Source organism: Mus caroli, unplaced genomic scaffold (assembly GCF_978045245.1).
Source record: "Mus caroli unplaced genomic scaffold, Mus_caroli_1 scaffold_2, whole genome shotgun sequence".
Taxonomy (NCBI): Eukaryota; Metazoa; Chordata; class Mammalia; order Rodentia; family Muridae; genus Mus; species Mus caroli.
Window position 1 is genome coordinate 48972888 of NW_028227257.1, and position 19740 is coordinate 48992627.

Below are 19740 nucleotides of genomic sequence, written 5' to 3' on the forward strand. Positions count from 1 at the left end.
AACCCCACAGGAGGCACTTGCTAACTCGAACTCTATATACTCATGTGACTCCAAACCTGCGGATTTCAGAACTTCCACTCTTTGTAGACCTGACATAATTCTCATTAAATCCCCAAACAAGAAGCTACAAAGCCATGTTGCCATCTATAACCATTTCATGAATATGACATGCACAAGCAGGAAGAGAGGCCATAGAAACTTCCCTGATCAGTTTTCATGTAGGCTGCTTTTCTTACCAAGTTTACTCTGACAGGATTAGGTCTACCCAGAAAGTGAGTTAAACTAATGGGCTCATACTGAACCTCGTAAGATAATATTATTTCCAATGCACTGTATATTTAAGCTTAACTTTAAATTTTGGTTACTCTACCAATTCTAACTGTTTTCGGAGAATTATGAATCCTACCAGGTTCTGGTAAGCTGTTTCCCATAAATGAACCAAAATTCTAATCAACAGCACAGCCTCAGGACCTTTATGTCCCTGCACAACTTTATTTAACACATACCAGAAAAACAGAAGTAGTCTCTGCCTAATATAACTCTCATATGACTGCAACAACTGGATTAGGAATGTAGTTTCATACTTTAAAGATTGATATGGACAAATATCTTGGAGGCATTCTTATTTTCCAAACATTTTTGCACGTTACTTCGCTGAGTTGGTGAAGTGGTGCTCAGAGCAACCACTAAGCAAGTAGCAAAGGAGACAAAAATAACAAGAGCACCCCAGGGGCTCTAGAAGAAGGGACCATAGTTTGTCTGTTATGCTGCACTGCTTGCTATATACAGCTAAAGGGGCTAGAAATACTTTTCAAGAACAGCAGCTCTCTGCTGTCTACCAGAACAATTTGCTATATATGATCATCCCATTAGAGGCTCTTATCCTTAATACTAGACCTTCATCATCAATATAACAGCCAATAGCCACATACTGTTCTTTTATTGTTGATGTTTTGGCTCTGAGACAGGTCTCATTACACAGCCCAGGCTGGCTAGAACTGCCTCTTGCCTCAGCCTCATGAGTGTCTGGATTGCAGGCATGTGCTACTACATCTGCCTCACTACATACACTAAAGAAAACAGTTAGCCCCTTAGTTACATAGCCACATTTCAAATATCTAATAATAACAGATTGCTAGGGGCTACTAAACTGAAGAAATAGATAGCATGTCTGTCATCAAAACATTTCCCAAGTAGGGCCAGTGGTGCAAGCCTATAACCCCAGCATTCAAGAGGCTGAAGGAGGAGGCTGACAAGGAGCTTGACCAGTATGAGCTATAGAGCAAGACCCTGTCTCATAAAACCAAAATGAAAACAAATTTCATTGTGCCATGGCTTCAGATCACCTGCAGCCAGACCAGGAGTTGGTACACAAAGCCTGTGTAATTCAAAGATAACTTATTACCTGCTAACAGCTTCCAGGAGCCACATGCTTCCTCCCATCCAAAGATCTTGTGTATTTTTTTATTAAGAAATAACTAGAGAGTAAGGTGAACAGGAAAGTACAGAGACTAGGTTCCTTCACAATTCAGATAAAATTAGATTTTTAAATTCTAAGTAGAGAAAAAACATACTTCTTTTGGAAAAACACTCTGATTTTAACTTTTCTGCTTGTTCTTCAGTTGCCAACTCCCAGGAGGTACATCGAGACGACTGTGTGTCCCACAGACACCGGATACCAGGTCCTGCTGCCACACAAGCAGCTTCACTGCGGTGTGCATCGCACTGCTCCGAGGTAAAGACTAAGACGTCACTGAGGAGGAGGCTGTTGAAGCCGCCGAACACATACATGGTGCTGAGAGGAGAGAGAAGGAATTTACTGAGAACTCAAACAGAGGCACGACGTAGGGCTGGTCTGGCTTGTTGCTTTTGAAATTTTTGAGACAGGTTTCACTGTGTAGCCCTTGCTGGTCTAGAACTCAGCAGACTGGACTGACCTCCATCTTGTGTCTCACAAGTGCTAGGATTTTAAGTGCCTGGCTCACAATAAACTTTTGACTGTCAATCGTTAGAAATATTCCAAATATTAAAAGTACTCTGAGAGGGCTAGTGCGACAGGTCAGCAGGTAAGGCACTTGCTACACAGCTAGACAATCTGAGCTTAATCGCTGGAACCATATAAAGATGGAAGGAGAGAATGACTTCACACAGCTGTCCTCTGACTTCCACACATGTGCTACAGCACCCCCATCCACATAATACATGCATACATACTCATACACATACATACATACATACATACATACATACATACATACATACATGAATGATTAATTTAATGCTCTGAGACATTATTTTCAAGGTCTCAAAATCCACTACTATCATCTATTCTCTCAAATTTCACCTTCTGCTCTGCTTTATGATCACTCAGAATAGTTTAAAAATCTACCTGTGAGTGTGTACATGGAAAATTAGTACACAGGGAAATGGCATTTTAAAAAGATTTATTTTATCTTTAGTTATATGTCTGTCTGCTGTATGTGCATATGTATATGGGTGTCCACTGAGGCCAGAGGTGTTGTAGTTCCTAGAGCTAAGATGACATCTTCTACTAATAGAGAAAAGATAAGATTCTTGAGGCTGAGATGACTCAGCAGTTAAAAGGGCTTGCTGCTCTTCCAGAGGACAGAGTTTGGTTCCCAGCATCCCTAAAAGGCAGCTCACAACCACCTATAACTCCAGCTTCTGGAAATCTGTTCTGTCCTATGTGGGGACCTACATGCACATGCATACACACACACACACACACATACACACACACACACACACAAAAGCAAGCAGAGAGAATTTTAATACAAAGAAGGCTACAAAGAGAGTGAAAGAAAATTATCGACAGGAAAAGTATTCCTGGAAGCCTTAGTGAACACATGCATTCCACCACAGCTCACAACTGCTTAAGGTCTTTCCCCATTCCTAGCTATAACCCCATTCCTAGCTATAAACATAGCATTTTCTAGGAATCTCACCAGAAGCCCCATTTACAGAGAAAAACCATGTCCTAAATCTCTAATAGCTCCTAACTTTATCTTATCAGTTTGTAATGCCATCTAATGCAGGTCCAGTGCAACTCTATAATCTCAAGTATCAAAGAGAGCAGACAGAAGAGTTCCTGTACAATAAACCTGAATCTAGGCATATCTCCAGAGGACATCTATGTGGGACTCTTCTTTGAGAAGCTGTACTCAGGATTCTCTTTTTATTCTTCTAACAGCCCAGTTTTGCTATTTGTGAAATTCCTCTCTGTATGGAAGCTATGAATCCTAGGTTTGTCAAAGTCCATAAAATACTAAAGGAACTCTTCAGTCTGCTGTGGGTGATAGGACTTCAATTAGTAATGCAGAGAAAATTGGAACACATTGTTGTGCCATTCATTGCCTATCCAGCTGACAAAGAAAAACGTAACAAATGTTACCTAATATTTGAATTGGTGAGGCTTCAAGGCAACAGGCAAGCTCCTATACTGCTACTGGGCATGTAAGATTGTAGGAGTCTACTAAAGGGATTTTGGCAACTTGAAACAAAACTACATATTTACCTTTTGAACTTTAAATCACTTTTCTAGAAGTCTATCACATAGATATAGTACCACAGAGTGAACTTCAATATTTATTGTTAGGTGTATGTATGGAAGAGTGGGCAATACAGAAAAAATATAGTCATGTAACTTTTGGAGAAATGAGGCCAGTCTCTTCCCCTTTCAGCACTCTGTAGCCTAGGCTGGCGCAGAACTCATGACTTTCCACCTTGAAGAATTCCTCTTATCTTAGACACTTACCCTGACTGCCCAGCCTGCATTCTTTTTTTCTTTTTTCTTTTTTCCTCCTTTTTTGGCCTTTCAAGATAGGGTTTCTATATGTAGCCTTGGCTCTCCAGGAAAATACTCTGTAGACTAACTAGGCTGGCCTCAAACTCAGAGTTCCACCTGCCTCTGCTTCCCAAGTGCTGGGATTAAAGGTATGCACTATCATTGGCTGCTTCCAACCTATATCCTTTTTGTTTGTTTGTTTTGTTTTGTTTTTGTTTGTTTGCTTTTCGAGACAGGGTCTCTCTGTGTATCCCTGGCTGTCCTGGAACTCACTCTGTAGACCAGGCTGGCCTCGAACTCAGAAATCCACCTGCCTCTGCCTCCCGAGTGCTGGGATTAAAGGTATGCGCCACCACTACCTATATTCTTAAAAGACCAATCCACTGACAATGGAAATTAGTGTTTAAAACTCACTCTTGGAAAAGCAGGGCATCTCTAAATTAGATGTTCATCCTCAAACTAAAACAGAACAATTGGGCTGGAGAGATGGCTCAGCAGTTAAGATCACCAGCTGTTTTTCCAGAGGTCCTGAGTTCAATTCCCAGCAACCACATGATGGTTCATCACCATCATGAGTCTGATGTCCTCTTTTGGCATACAGGTGTACATGAAGATAGAGCATTCATATACATTAAATAAATAAATAAATAAAAACCAAGCCCGTGACATTTCTCTAATCCCTTTCATTCCTTCCCAAACTAGACCTTTTTAGAAGAAAATTCTAATTATATGTCTGGGTCAAGAAATGCTCCCAGTGCATTTGTAATATGCACACCAGAGACAGACAATGGCTGTAGGTCAGACTTAAGCGCTCCTGTGAAAATATGCTCACTAGCTAGAGTTTTAAAATCTACAGCAGAATTAAACACATCAAATATTTCTAAGTCCAAGTTCATGAAGACATAAGACTCCTCAAAAGGAGCCCCATCTGTTCCTCCTGGGCTGTGATAAACACGGTGTTTACCCCACTTCCACGATCCCACAACTCCAAGCGAGTTTAATACTAATCCACAATGAGAAATTTGGTAGCTCACCTTAACTGGGCTTCAATTTTTCTCTCTAAGTCAACAAAGGACCAAATAAATATAGTGATTGTATGGCTCTGTATTCCTTACAGTATCTGAAAATGTGACATTCCAATAACCAAAAAGAACATAGGATTCATTTTTAATCCTACTACTGGTTCCCTGGGAATAACATGAATCAAGTTGGATTTAGTTAATAAAACTATTGCTTAAACTAAGCATAGCTGATGTCTTCAGAAATTGTGAATCTCAGGTCACATGATGGCTCTGGGGAGCGGGAGAGAAGGCTGCTAGGTAAATGCCATCTCCTCATCTAGCACCTCACAATCTCACTGCTTTCCCTCCTGCAATCCTCTCTCAAAACCACAGTTAGAACAACTGTTAGACATAGGTGATCCCGCACTGCTGACTGACAACACCACAATGAAGGGAGAGCCATCGATTTCTCACACGATCAAACTGCAACCATGACCTCTTACCAACCTCTAACATTTCCAATCCTGCCTAAAACTGAGATATTCAAACACATCACAGAAATTACACAAAATAAAAACACTGTTCTGACAGTCATTCCTGATTTTGATTCATGGCTAAACTACATTTTATGACAAACTATAGACCTCTCTGTGGGTAAAACTTAAGAATGTTTTAATAGACAATTCATTCAATTGTTACTATTACTATACATTAGTATGCAAATGCCCACACGTGCCTAACCCTGTGCTAGGAGAACACTAAGAACACACATGAGCTGGGGCAGATTCCACCAGCAAGGCCAGATGACCTGATACTTGCCAGATGAAAACCTCAAGAGGCATTTAGGGCTTTTTCTGAGGAAAGCATCAGATTGTAATTTAAGATAACACTCAAGTTAGCAAGATATTTAAAAAAATCTTTCCACTTTAGTCTCTAATCATACAATGGTCTTGCCACAATCCCCTATGTACTTGTAAAACATTAAGTAATCACATGATTAAAGATATCACCTTTCCCCACTATCTAGCTTCTAAACGGTCATTCTTCACAACTCCAGAATGGCACTTTTATACTTTTCCTAATGCAAGTTAAATTACTTGTATTAGGAAATTCCAACAGAAAATTTGAGTACCTGCAGGACTATATAATGTAAGCATTAGAGTATTAAAGAAGGAAGCAGAAAGCAGTAACAGAAGCAAAATAAGAAAAGTCAGCATCAGCAGGCTGTTAAGTTTCTCAATCTTAAAGCACACTTTCAAGTGACCAGGTAAAATGGCCATTCTGCATGTCCCTTATGGCAAATGCTGTGTTTGCAGAAGGCAAAATGCTGAGGTCAGAACTCAAGCTAGATAAACACTCTATTGCTGGCCCACAACCCTAGTCCTCTGCATGTCCTTTACAGGACTAAGGTTCCTAGAACAAATGGAAAAAGAGCTCTGCTGGTCAGAAAAGTATTCCTGAGCACACACCTGGATATGGTACAGACTTCAGACTTGCTCTTTGACCTCATAACCTCCCAGTCCTGTTCCCCTTACCTTATCGTGCACTTAGAACTGCCTTCTCTCCTTTTTTCTCCCCAAACCTCTTACCATTCAGACACAACTGTTAGGAAGTTGATATTAAAAATGAATATAAGATGTAAGACAGTAATACAGCCTTTGCTTTCCAATTACCTGTTGTACAAGACTGCTGAATGGCCAAATCTGTTGACATCATGATGGAGCTCAGGTCTGGGAAGCACTGACCATCGGTCACAAGCTAAGGGGAAGAAAAACACATTTCAGAGTAGGTTGTCATATATAGTCCATGTGAACTCTCAATCTTTATAGAAAAAAAAACATAAAATTTGAACCCAGCACTCAGAAGGCAGAAGCAGGAGGGTCTCTGTGCATTCAAGGCCAGCCTGTTCTACATACTGAGTTTCAGACAGCCAGGTCAGAGAAACCCTGTCTCAAAAAAAAAAAAAAAAGGGGGAAAACAAAGAAGAATGCCTCATCCACAGCCTCATCCCATATGCTTGTCTGTCTTCTAGTTATGTTATTATGTGTTAAGGACAGCAGCAACAGCAGCAGCAATGTTTCAGGGCATGAAGTAAATATACTGCACAGAAATTCTAATTAATGTATTCATTCATCACCCACAAGTCCCCTCCTGATGGTCACCACTCTACTGTCTACCAGTTTTACCTACCAGAATGTCTGCTTTAGTATTTGTGGTCCTAGGGATCAGACCCAGGACCTTGTGTATAGCAGGCAAGCACTCTACTGCTGAGATGCATCCCCAGAGCACCACAGTATTTTCTAACTTAAAATTTTCAATGCTAGGTACACAGCTATTTTAACTAGGGCACACATCTGTAATCCTAGCACTTGGGAAGGTAGAGACAGGAGGACCAGGAGTTCAAGAAGAGCCTCAGCTACAAGTACACAGCAAATCTGAGGCCTTTGCAGATAAGCTTTAATAAAAATGAACACACAGAGCACATATTTCACCTATGTCCTTCCTCAGCCGCCTGCACCCTAAATTAGGCTAAAGGATTTCTTTGTTGACAAGTCTGAAGGATTCTCCAGTCATTTTTAGCCACTCTTCTGGCCATTAATATATCTCACAGGTCTTCAATCTCACCTATTTTCTCCCTGCTTCTCTGACACTCTCTTTAGTCTCCACTCTTGTTCAGACTCTGTTCTCCAACTGTCTCTGACGCTTGCTCATCTTTTATGCCCCACAATAACTCACCTCTCCTACAACCACCTCTCAGCAATCAGCTCTGTCCTAAAGACATCTCCAATTGGATATGTCCCACACTTACTTCATTCTCTTCTTCCCAGATCCTATTCCCTGATTTTATAATTTTTACTATTTTCATTAAAGACACGGTCTTACTAGATAGTTCACACTGTCCTCAATCTGCCATATTTCTCATCCTCCTAAGTACGGGGATTATAGCCATGTGCAATCATGATATGTCTTTCTCTGAATCTGCTTTTAGTTTTGGCAAAGGTGGTCCATAGTAGACACTTGGGAAGAAAGGGCAGTTATATTTTTGTCAAGACACACAACAGCCAGGTACTAGAAGTCACTGCTCCTTCCATGGCCTTGACTCAAACCTCATTAGGACTTCTGCAATAGCAGCCTGCTAACTGTCAATGTGCCCCTTCCAGATCACTTATCACAATGCCACCCAAGAGAGCTTCTTAAATTGGTCATGGTGGCCCATAAAGGCAGAGTAGGATGGTTACCATAAGTCTTAAGCCTGCCTGGACCATAGTGTGAGGGCCAGACTTACAAAAAGGAAAAACAAGAAAAATCTAAAATACCACAACAAAAAAGTCTAAGACACACATATGATTCTACACTTGTGCGACTTTTCACAGGACCAACAACGATCCCTGGCACTCTGAATCACATCTGAACAGTCTACTCTAACAGTCACCCGCTACCTCTGTGTTACCATGACAAAAGAAAGTCCTAAATATTTGACATGTACTTTCCTGCCTCTTGTCTGCACTAAATCCCCCTGCCCAGGAGGTCTACCTGACTCCCAGTGTCCCCAGGAGCAAGCTTGGACAGCTTCTCTTCAAGGCCTCTCCAGACCACCCTGCTCACCCCAGTGGCTTAGGAGTGCTCAGAGGTAATTTCACACCTTCGTTTCAGCCAGCAAGAATCCTCCTGAGTTATGATTATATTGTCTTCTCATTTCTGCTTCCACAAGCTTGAAGCTAAGGACTAACTAGAGTGTACCCCCCATTCTCAATTTAAAAACTCAATGGCTAGCATAAACACATCTGTTAAAAACCAACATCTAAGGCTGACAAGATGGCTCAACAGCTAAGAACACTCACTATTCCTCCAAAGGATTTGGGCACAGTATCCAGCACCCACATGGTGGCTCACAAAAGTCTGTAATTCCAGCTCTGGGGAATCTATGCCTACTTTTGGCTTCTATGGGCACTGAATATACATGGTGTGCTTAACATACATATATGCAAAACACTCATAAACATACAAGTAAACAAAATATTTTTTTTAAAAAAATGCCTAATTTAGACTACTCAAAATCATAGAGACATAGAAAATGATTTCAAGAGGCTGGAGTGAGGGATGAAGAGAGGAACTATTGTTTAAGGGCAGAGTTTCAGTTTTACAAGAAGTCGGCATGCAGATGGTATTACAACATGAATAGCACTAGGAATATATTTAAATCCAAACGACTTAAAACATTAAGATGATGAGTGTTATTCTGAGCATTTTATCACAATAAGAATAATTTTTAAAATGAATCTCTAGTCAGGTGTGGTAGTATACATCTTTAATCTTAACACTCAGAAGAGGCAGGAAGATTTCTCTAAGTTCAAGGTCACCTTGATCTATATACTGAGCTTCAGCCAATTAGACTACATAGTGAGGCTGTCTCAAAATGCAAAGACAAATAAACAGAAAGAACATCACATGGATGATATTTACACAAAAGAGCTATTGACGTTTATTTTCCAGGAATAAACAGACATTGCCCTTTTCTGGCCACATGTATACTGACATCAACAGCATGTGTAAAACCAGGTTTCTAGGAAACAGCATATTCCATCAAACTTAACATAATGCTGGTGGTTACAACTACCACCACTACTACGTAAGGTAGTAAGAAAGAAGATACCAATTAACTCAGCCTAAAAAAAGAAGTCAAGCAATTAAGAAGAGTGATTTCACAAAGAATTTAATGTAGTTTAATTCAAAATATGCTTTTCAATAGATGTGTAATCCTACTCAAATTAAATGCAAATTCTACCACCTGAACTTCTTTTAAACAGTGCAATTATTTTAACATAGTGATCTTTTCATCAGCAAAGAAAATATTCCTGAAGCTAAAACATCTTTGGAAAGCTTACCAATGTCATAAGCCATGAAGTCTGAGGAGAAGCATTTGGCACCGTGGCTCATGGAAGTGTCATTGTGTGTGTTCCCTCCAAACACCAGCATGGTTCCACTCACTATCACAGCTGTATGCAAGTAACGGAAAAATCGGCTGTCCTTAAGAATGGTCCTTTTGAGTTTATTTAGAAATAATAAATATAAGGTTAGTTTTAAAAGAATACTTATTTGCCAATTTAAATGTAATTACTTTATAACTTCAGATTCAAATGCGCAATACTTGATTTCCCCCTATACGTAAGCCACTTCCTTTAACAATCATGAAAATCTGTTAAAATTTCGGGAAACTATATTAAAAGCCCTAAAATGTTCATTCTCTATGGCTCCATAATTCCACTTAAGAATTCCAGGTAAGAATTGTGAAATACAAATCAAAATTTATGCTCAATGTTTTATTAGTAAGGCAAAAGCCAGAGACCAGAACTTCCACTGCATAGGCTCAGTGGTTCACAGCCACTAAAGACCATGATCTTCAGCACAGCATAAAATGACAGTCAAAGGTCTCTAATGTATGTTGAGAGAGGGGGACAGAAAGGAAGAGGGAGGGAGTAGAAGGAGGAGGGAAATACAGAGAGACCGGTGTTTTATAATTATATCATAACTCAAATTTATTTCCATTTGCTAAAAGTACCATACTCTTATAACCCAAGTTTCAGTGCGGAGTGAGTGAAAAGCCTATCAAATAGGCATGAGAGCATCCTGTTTGATGATTTAAATGGATAAAGATGGTATAGCCTATTCATGTACAAGGTTCTGGGTTTGATCCCCAACACCAAAAAGAGAAAAGGAAGGATATGCTTTTCAAGTATGGATAAAATGAGCACAGCTTTTATTGCTGAGAATTCTGAGGAGAGGAAGCCTTGCTAGAGTTCAGTGAATCAGGTCTAAAGCACGAAGCACTTTCTAACTATCCCAAGAACAGAAAAACTAACAGGCAGCAACAGCACCATTATTACCTTAACTTTATTACTGTATTGATCTCAATGCTGAACAAAAGTCAAACCATAGCACAGTATTTTTAATCAATTGCCTCTGTAGATTTTATACTACCAAGGGAAAGCTCTAGGAAAACACCCACCACATCTGAGTATCCACATCGTATCTGTAGAGGTCATCTGCAAGCCGGTATTTGTTGGCGCTGAAAGCCTTGTAGCCACCATGAACATAGAGAGCCTTGGTCCTGTCATCATAAACACTACTGTGGCCATAACCCCCTTGCACAAGAGCACCCTGAGTATGTAATATACTCCATGTGTTCTTTTCTGGATAAGAGACAATAGTTAAAGTCAATGTTGCAGGCTCCTCTTCTTATGAAATAATAAATTATTTAAATGATTTAAACATTAGTTTAAAGTCTAGACATCTTAGAGCAAAAGAAGGAGGTTTAGGATATACTTTCACCTTATTATAAAGAAGACCATCTAGAAAAGACTGCATCAGATCAGCACTAACTGGACTCAGTGTGTTAACCTTCACCCTGAAAGGGAGGCCATGAGGCTAGGAAGGAGATGCATTGGGAAAGCCTAGAGGAGCTCGAAGGAATGGCGGTGGATATGAACAAGATATATTGTATACATGTATGAAAATTTCAAAGAACAAGTTTTTAAAGATTCATATTTTGTTTTGTTTTGTTAAGATAGGGTTTCTCTGGGTATCCTGCCTGGCCTGGAACTTGCTCTGTAGACCAGGCTGGCCTCACACTACTAGAGATACACCTGCCTCTGCCCCTTGAGTGGTGGGACCAAAGGTATGCACCACCACACTGGCAAGATTCAGATTTTTAAAACAAATTTTAAAGATTAAAGATTCAAAGTTCTCTTAAGCAGACACTTAATTCCCTGTGCTCCTCAGTGAGTCCTTATGATCTTCTGATGCACTTTAATGATCTTTAGATGCATTTTCACAGGAATGTCAAACAAATGTTACAAAATTATAATTCTGACATTCCTATTATACAATGAAAAACAATAAAATGTAACACAAGATTATACATTAAGGTAAAATAACAGTGCACTGGCCTAATATTTAAAGGACTAGCCAGAATTATTTTAGAGTGTTTACTGTTTTGCATTTTGCTTATTTTGATATCTAAAGCATTTAATGCTATCTTTGGCTCCTTGCAAGCTGACAGGAAGTGCCAAGGTCCTTCCTCGGTTTGGGAGGGGTCCTGAGGAAAGTGTGTCTGGGGAGGGCAATTTGTCAACAAAAACAAAAAGTCAAATTGTGGGTCCAAGCTGGAGACAGTTTTCCAGTCTACTTTCTCTCTGATCTGCTTTCTCTCTCTCTCTCTGACCGGCTTTCTCTGGAGATCTACAGACAGCTCTCTCTCTCTAGACAGCTTTCTCTTGCTATTCTTTGCTGAAGGAGTTCTCTCTTTCTATTGCAAAAAAACGTCCTGGATAGCTCGTCTCCTACAGGTCATAAGCCCAGTTATTCCAGGTTTCCTATAAATCAGCATCCTGGGACTCCGGCCCCTTGGGAGACAGCAAGCACACATTTCCTTTTAACATTACAAAAGAATTCAGAGATCTGCCCTCCTCTGTTAAGCACAAACTAGTTGAGTATCCTGTCTGGAAATTACCATTTCTACCATACCAAGGCCTAACCTTGCTCTGTTCCAGGCTCACCCTGAACTCAGGACTTGTCTGCCTTCATAAGCACAAGCTGGGTGCCCTCCTCCAGCAATCACTACCCCCCACCCCCCAAATCTCTTTAACTGCTTCCTTAGTGTCTTTCTGACAAGTTGGCTCACAGCGAAGCTGCTTTTGTTCCTTTAGATCTGTGAAGCCCCTCATACAATTCATATTGCATCCTTCTATTTTTGTATAGTTGAGGAAGTATATATTTTTGAACTCATGTTCTTTTCCACAGCCTTAAGAGCTCTCCTGAAGGTCCCAGCATTTACTTCCCAGACTCACGCTGGCTCTGATTATCATGAAGTCATTCACATCATCAGAAGGACATTCCTCAAAAGAGGAGCATGAAATATGTACATTATTATACAAACAGGTTTATGTCCATAGTGTGACATCCATGGAGGCCCAGGCCTGCTGCCCCTGTCCCAGGGCTGGAACCATGTCATTCTGTCCGACCAGAACCATGCTGGACTCCTCAGTTCCCCCTCTTTTTTGTGCAAACGTTGACTGTGAGCGCTTGACTTGCTTGATGTAGACTAATAGATGAAATAAAGATCCCAAATTTCCCTCAGCTTTCCTTAATGCAATATACAGCTGCCAGCTTGGACCCACAATTTGATTTTTTGGGTTTTTTGACACCCCTTTCCTCAGAACCCCTCCCAAGCCAAGACTAGACTTGACAAGTAAGAAACTGCTGTTGCACAGGGACATCAACAAGCTCAATCTCACCAGTTATCTACTGATACTATGTCAAGACAAAGTACTGGATCAAGATCACGCTGAATTTTGTTACAGTGTCCTAATAATAAGGGCAGGGGTTCTCAGTCTGATTCAAGATCCCTCCACTGGAAAAAAATACATACCCAAGTCATATTCCTGCACAATGCTTATATATCCATAGAGTGGGCAATGACCGAAGATGACCAGCATGACCACACGGCCAGATGCCAGTGTAACAATGTGTGCTGAGTGTCCAACCACTGCATACTGATCCTTAGCTTTCGGAGTTAACAATACCCATGATTCATTATGAATATGAAATACTCTCAGCTCATTGGTCACGTTCCCTGTTGAATCAATTTTTCCTCCATACATGTAGATTTTATCCTATAAGAAAGATGTAAACCGGATTTTTAAAACCATTAAGAAATCAACTCTAGGGCTGGAGAGATAGTTTATCGGTTATGAACATCTGCTGCTCTTGCAGAGGACCAGGGTTTAGTTCCTAGTGCCCACATGGCAGCTCACAGCCACCGGTTCTGATGCCCTCCTCTTCTGACCTCTGGAGGAACAGCATACACAGGCACACATGCAGGCAAAACACCCACACACATAAAATAAAAATAAATACATCTTTTTAAAAATTACTATTGGAAAACCACAATGAGTGCTTCACACTCTCACTGTGATCCCAGCTGAAGAAGTGTGAGTGACATGAGCTCGTCAGTGACTTGCTAGGAATAGCATAGAGAAAGAACAAACCAAAACAATCACATTCTTCATCTCTCTAAAACAGCTTCTCTACATGAAATGTATTACAGAACAAAAATGGTGTGGAAAATAAAGTTGCCTCATTCTACAATATACACTCAAAACAAGGAGATAACAATGGCTACTCAGTCACACGCATGCAGTGTGGTAGACTTGATAATGGGCAAAGGCTCCCTAACACTATTTAATCTTCATTGTTAACTGTGATCAGAGTATCCAAATGCAAGACACCATGGATTAAAATAGTTCTAACTTCAATTTCCAATTACAACTTGGTGACAACTTGGTGAATTATATACCTCCATGACAGCAAAACAAAGCTTATACCAACTAAAATCAAAGCTGGATAGTATTCAATGACAGAAAGCAACAGGACGAGTTGAACTTCTTGCTTGGGGAAGAGTTGAGAGAGTTTACCTTATGTAATGCCAAAGAATGACCATATCTTACAACCACACTGTTCACAGAATGGTTTAGTGGAAGCCATTCCCTAGAAGTCAGGTCATACCTGCAAAATAAACAGACCATATTTTCACCCAAATGACAAAATAGAATGTCTTGTATTCTTCTAAGTATGATATAATCCAGTTCAAAGATTTTCAACAAATCAACCAGGGATTTTAGGGAGGCACATGCTACTCTGGCAAACATACCTTATACCTGGGACCATTGAACATGTGAGAACTCAAAAACGGGGAAGTTGACTACACAACCCTGGAATAAGACAAACATCTACTGGAAGCTTCTATAGTTTCCTATAAACCTCTTCTACGTAACAACCTAAGCCATCCGACATTTGTACTATAAAGGGACTTAATAGTTCTTTATAACTTTTACTCATTTAATAATGACAAACTGAATGTAAGTGTTGTAAAGGGAATAATAATTAAAAGAGAAATAACTGGGTATGTAAGATGGCTCAGTGAGTAAACATGCTTGCTGCACAAGTCTATCTGAATTCTATCCATTGGACTACATGGTAGAATAAGAGAACCAACATGTGCAAAGCATGTGCACACATTGAGGAGATCTGGAATGAGTGGAAGGGAAAATTTGGACTAGATATTATCAAGGTCATTATGTGTGTGTGTGTGTGTGTGTGTGTGTGTGTGTGTGTGTGTGTACACGTACATGTGTGTACGAAATTCCCAAAGAAGAAATAGTTTTAAAGAAAATTATCAGTATTTCTTTTTATTTAATCTTTTGCTTAAGAAAGCTATAACTATAGTATTTCAATCATACTGTAAATGCACTTAAAATTCTAAAATACAAGATTAGTAAAGAAAAGATATTTTCAGGGCTGAAGCAATGAATGGCTTAGTGAGTGAAGTGCCTGCTGAGCACATGTGAGGATCTAATTTTAGATCCTTAGATTTCATAGAAAATATTAGTGTGGAGTCACCTCTCTGCAATTGCAGTCCCAGTGGTGGAAGTGTGTAGACAGGCAGATCTCAGTCTATCTAAAAGTTAAGTTCCAAGTTAAGTGACAGACACGGTCTCCAAGCAGCAAGGGCCAAAGACAGAGGAAAGCACTTGATGTTGGCCTCTGGCACCCATCCATGTGCACAACAGAGGTGCACAGACTCACGGATTTATATTTTATAAATATAATAATAGTTTATAGGGGCTGGAGAGATGGCTTAGTGGTTAAGAGAACTGACTGTTCTTCCAGAGGTCCTGAGTTCAATTCCCAGCAACCACATGGTGGCTCACAACCATCTGTAATGGGATTTGATGCCCTCTTCTGGTGTGTCTGAAGACAGCTACAGTGTACTCACATACATTAAATAAATAAATAAATAAATAAATAAATCTTTAAAAATAATAGTTTCTAGTCCTGCCAATAGTTTATAGTTCATGCTTATTCATGAATAATACTGAATAATCACAATCAATTAAAATATTCTTTTTTCTTTTTTTAAGAAAACCTACTGTGGGAGTCTGAAGGAGAATGGACTGCATAGATTCTTATCTTTGAATACTTGGTCTCCAGTTGGTGGACTTTGGGGAAGGATTAGAATTTATGGCCCTACTAAGGAGGTGTCACTGTCACTCGGAGTTAACTTTGAGGTTTCAAAGACTTTCCCAGTGTATTCTCTCTACCTTCTTCTTTTGGATCAAGATGTGAGCTTTTTTTGATTTGGTGTTTGATTTTGAGGCAGGATGCCATGTAGCCCAGGCTGATCTTGAACTTGTTATATAGCCAAGGATAACCTTGAACTCCAGATTCTCTTTTCTCTCCCTCTGGAGTGCTGAGATGACAGCATATGCACCATGCCCCACTTCCGAGGTGCTGGAAAGTGAATCCAGGGGTTTCTACATGCTAGGCAGGCACTCGACCAGCTGAGCTACATTTTGAGACAAGTCTTCCTATCTAAAATACTAATATTCACCGAAATTCCATGAAAATTAGTAAAGCAAGAACACCAATATCTATATAAAATATATAAAGCCCTAACACGTGTTTTGATAGAGTACACATAGAAAAGATGTTCTAATCTTTAAAACATGGCTCACAAGCAAACGTAGCATTGATACAAATATCTATAACCCGTGTGAGGTGAGTAGCTGAGAGTGCTCCCCTGAGCACCTTCTGTGAACCACATCCAGAGCTGATAGTAAAGTAAGCCCAAACAAGGAGCATGAACAACAACAAGCACATGTATGCACTCATGGAATTTAAAATAAGCAAAAGTTCCTGAAAGGAATTTAGAACTATTAAAAAAACAAAACAACAACAACAACAGGGAGAACCTGTCTGAACCAAATGGTCAGGAAAGATCTTTTCATGAGACAATTAGATTGAACTGTAAAGAGGAGGAGAAACCAGTCCTTACATATAGTAACAGGACGTCTAGACAGAGGACACCAGTGCAAAAGCACTTGGAGGCAGGGTGCGCATGTGCTTCACAGGCAAGGGCAGAAGACTGTTACCGCAGCACAGAGGACAAACAGTGGTTGAATGGTCATACAGGACCATTATATCTAATGGGATGGTATTAATGGGGGATTTTCTATGTGTGTGTGATTGTACTTGTTTCTGTTTCTTGCTAAGTAGCACAGGCTGGCGCTATTTTCTAATTCACTCTCCTTACCGAGCTGTCAGAGTCCTGGGAGTACAAGCATGCACAACCAAGCCTGGCTAGCCATGGCTTTTAAGAATATAGTAAATGATGGGATCTATAATTTTTAAATATTTTCCCATTCACCTTTACAAATAAATTAAAAGCAATAGAAACATAAATCTGACAGAACTCTACTACAAGAGACTAAGTAGAAACCAATAGCAGGATAAACATAAAAATAAATAAATATAACATGTATTTGTTGAAAGAGTTGGTAAAAATTGACATGAAGTTATGATAAAGGCTGTGAAGGAAGTTTCAAAACGATTCCTAGGTTTCTTGCTTCAAGAGATAAACACATGAGCTAAAAAGAGATGGGTCACAGGTAAGAACCCTTGCTGACCTTCCAGAGAACCTGGATTTAGTTCCCAGTACCCACATAACAGGCTCACAGTTAACTGGAACTCCAGTTTCAGGGATTCAATGCCCTCTTCTGGAATTGCTTGCATGTGGTGTGTGTGTGTGTGTGTGTGTGTGTGTGTGTGTGTGTGTGTGTGTGCATGCAGGCAAGACATTCATAAACAAAAACAAACAAGTAAGTCTTAAAAAAAAAGAAGAAGAAAAGAAAAGGGGAATGGGGAGCTGAGGACATGGCTCAGTTAGTAAAGCCCTTGTCACATAATTTGGATCATGCTTGTAATCCCAACACTGTGGAGGCAGAGACAGGAAGCTCCCTACAGTTTGCTGGATGAATCACTGAGCACTGGGCTTAGTCTCAACACCCTGTCTCAAAACAAAGAGAATAGCGATCAATTATGAAGACACTCAGCACTGACTTCTGGCTTCCACATGTGAACATTCACACATGCACACAGAAGGAAAACAATGATGAGGCACAAGTAAAATCACATGACGGCGTGTCACACAGAAGGGGAAGTCATCTTCACAGTTTACGTCACCTTTTCATGGACACAGCACTAATAGTGGTTATCAGTTAGGTTATTAGTAAAAGTAATTATAATTATTTGTACATTTGTTTCTTTTGCAGACAGGATTTTTTGTATGTACCTATTCTGGCCTCAAAAATCACAATCTTCCTGCCTCTGTCATCCAAGTTCTGATACTGATGCCACCACACACACCACCACAGCCAGCTCTAGATTTAGGGCAGATTTTAAAGATAGAACCAATGAGAACTGATGAAATATCACAACAGTCAGATATCTGAGTAGTATCCATGACACTCCCCACCCCCCTGCTTCCTGGGGTTCACAGCCAAGTATAATACTGTGGGCCTTGAGTATAAGCAGAATCAATGACTTCTAACAAGCAGGAAGCAAAGATGATAGGGCGTCATTTCTGTGATCCACACTGACAGCAAGACTCAATCAAGGCTCATCTTGTGGCTTCATGACATAAACACATACATGGGTGAGCACCACTAACAAATTAAGCATAGATAGATGAGGAGCTAAAAAGACAGCCTGTGTGAACTGAAGGCAGCATCCAACATTCCTGCATTTTCAAAAGGCTGTTAAAGGAAGGATGGTACAAAGGGAATGTGGCAGTGAACCTGATGACAGCAAACCAAAGAAGAAAAGAGATGCACTGACAATCTCTGAAGCTTTGTCCAGGTCCTGATCCTCAACCAATACTTCATGCCACAGAGAGCAATGGAGAATTAATGTTTCTCATGAAATGGAAGACTCCAGAGAGGCTGATTTAGTGCTGGCAGAATGAAGTGTCTTCAAATTGTAATTCTTTTTTTTTAAACCTTATTTTTTTGTTAAGTATATAGGAGTTTTGCCTGCATATGTGTCTGTGTACCATATGAATACAGTGGCCATAGAAGCCAAGAAGAGTGTCAGATCCCCTGGGACCAGAGTTACAAATGGTTGTGAGCCAACATATGGGCAGTGAGAATTGAGTCCATGTCCTCTGGAAGAACAGCCCATGCCTTAACTGCTGAGTCATGTCTCAATCCCTGTAACTGCTTTTTATGAAGAGAGACTGATGAAGATGAAGCTCTAACAGTTTGTAATTTTAATGTGTATTTATGTGGCTATACAAAATCTAGATCTTGGTTTCAAAACTACTAGCATGAAAAATAACTACGATTTAAATAAAATCAAATTTATTGTGTTGGTTTGCAAGGTACTGACAGATGTTGGGGCTGCCTCATTTGTTTTGTATCCATTAGTTATTTCAAACACATGCTTTTTATAGTTGCTTCCTTTAACAACAGAATACTTGATACCATGGTATATGTCCTCTTCACTAGTAAACAGCTTTTTTTAAATGTTAGGTGATCTTTTTCAGTTCAACCAGAATTAATTTTTTGAAGATTTATTTTATTATTTTTAGCTATATATATATGGATGTTTGTGGAGCATATGTGTGCTGGTGCTTGCATGGGCCATAGGCATTGATTGGTTCTTCCTGGAGCTGGAGATATGGGTAGCTGTGAGCTGCCTGATGTGTGTACTAGGATCTGAACTTGGGTCCTCTGGAAGAACAACAAGCACTCTTAACTGCTGAGCCATCTCTCTAGCCCCTAAGAACTTATATTTAACCGGCATACAGAAGAACTATTATGGATCCTTTGTGTGGGTGGGTGGGTGTGACACAGAGAGAGAGAGAGAGAGAGAGAGAGAGAGAGAGAGAGAGAGAGAGAGAGAGAGAGAGAGACTTATGTAACTAGTGTTGTTTTTGTTTGATATTTTTAATAAACCAAGGGGCTGGCAAGGATTGCTCAGTGGTTAGAAGCACCTTTTGATTTCCCAGTGTACCCAGCTTTCTTTCCTAGCGCTCAC

General features: G+C 40.0%; 1 protein-coding gene across 2 annotated transcripts in view; it reads right to left on the bottom strand.

Annotated features, from left to right (window-relative positions):
- Atrn (attractin) overlaps window positions 1-19740 on the bottom strand; it is a 121621-nt gene that overhangs the window by 55326 nt on the left and 46555 nt on the right. For both annotated transcript variants that reach the window (XM_085834097.1, XM_021156919.2), the window contains exons 7-12: window positions 14280-14370; window positions 13235-13478; window positions 10814-10997; window positions 9693-9847; window positions 6480-6564; window positions 1575-1795 (exon numbers count right to left, since the gene is read on the bottom strand). In XM_085834097.1, coding sequence (XP_085690223.1) covers window positions 1575-1795; window positions 6480-6564; window positions 9693-9847; window positions 10814-10997; window positions 13235-13478; window positions 14280-14370 — 980 coding nt within the window. The remainder of the gene's footprint in view (window positions 1-1574; window positions 1796-6479; window positions 6565-9692; window positions 9848-10813; window positions 10998-13234; window positions 13479-14279; window positions 14371-19740) is intronic.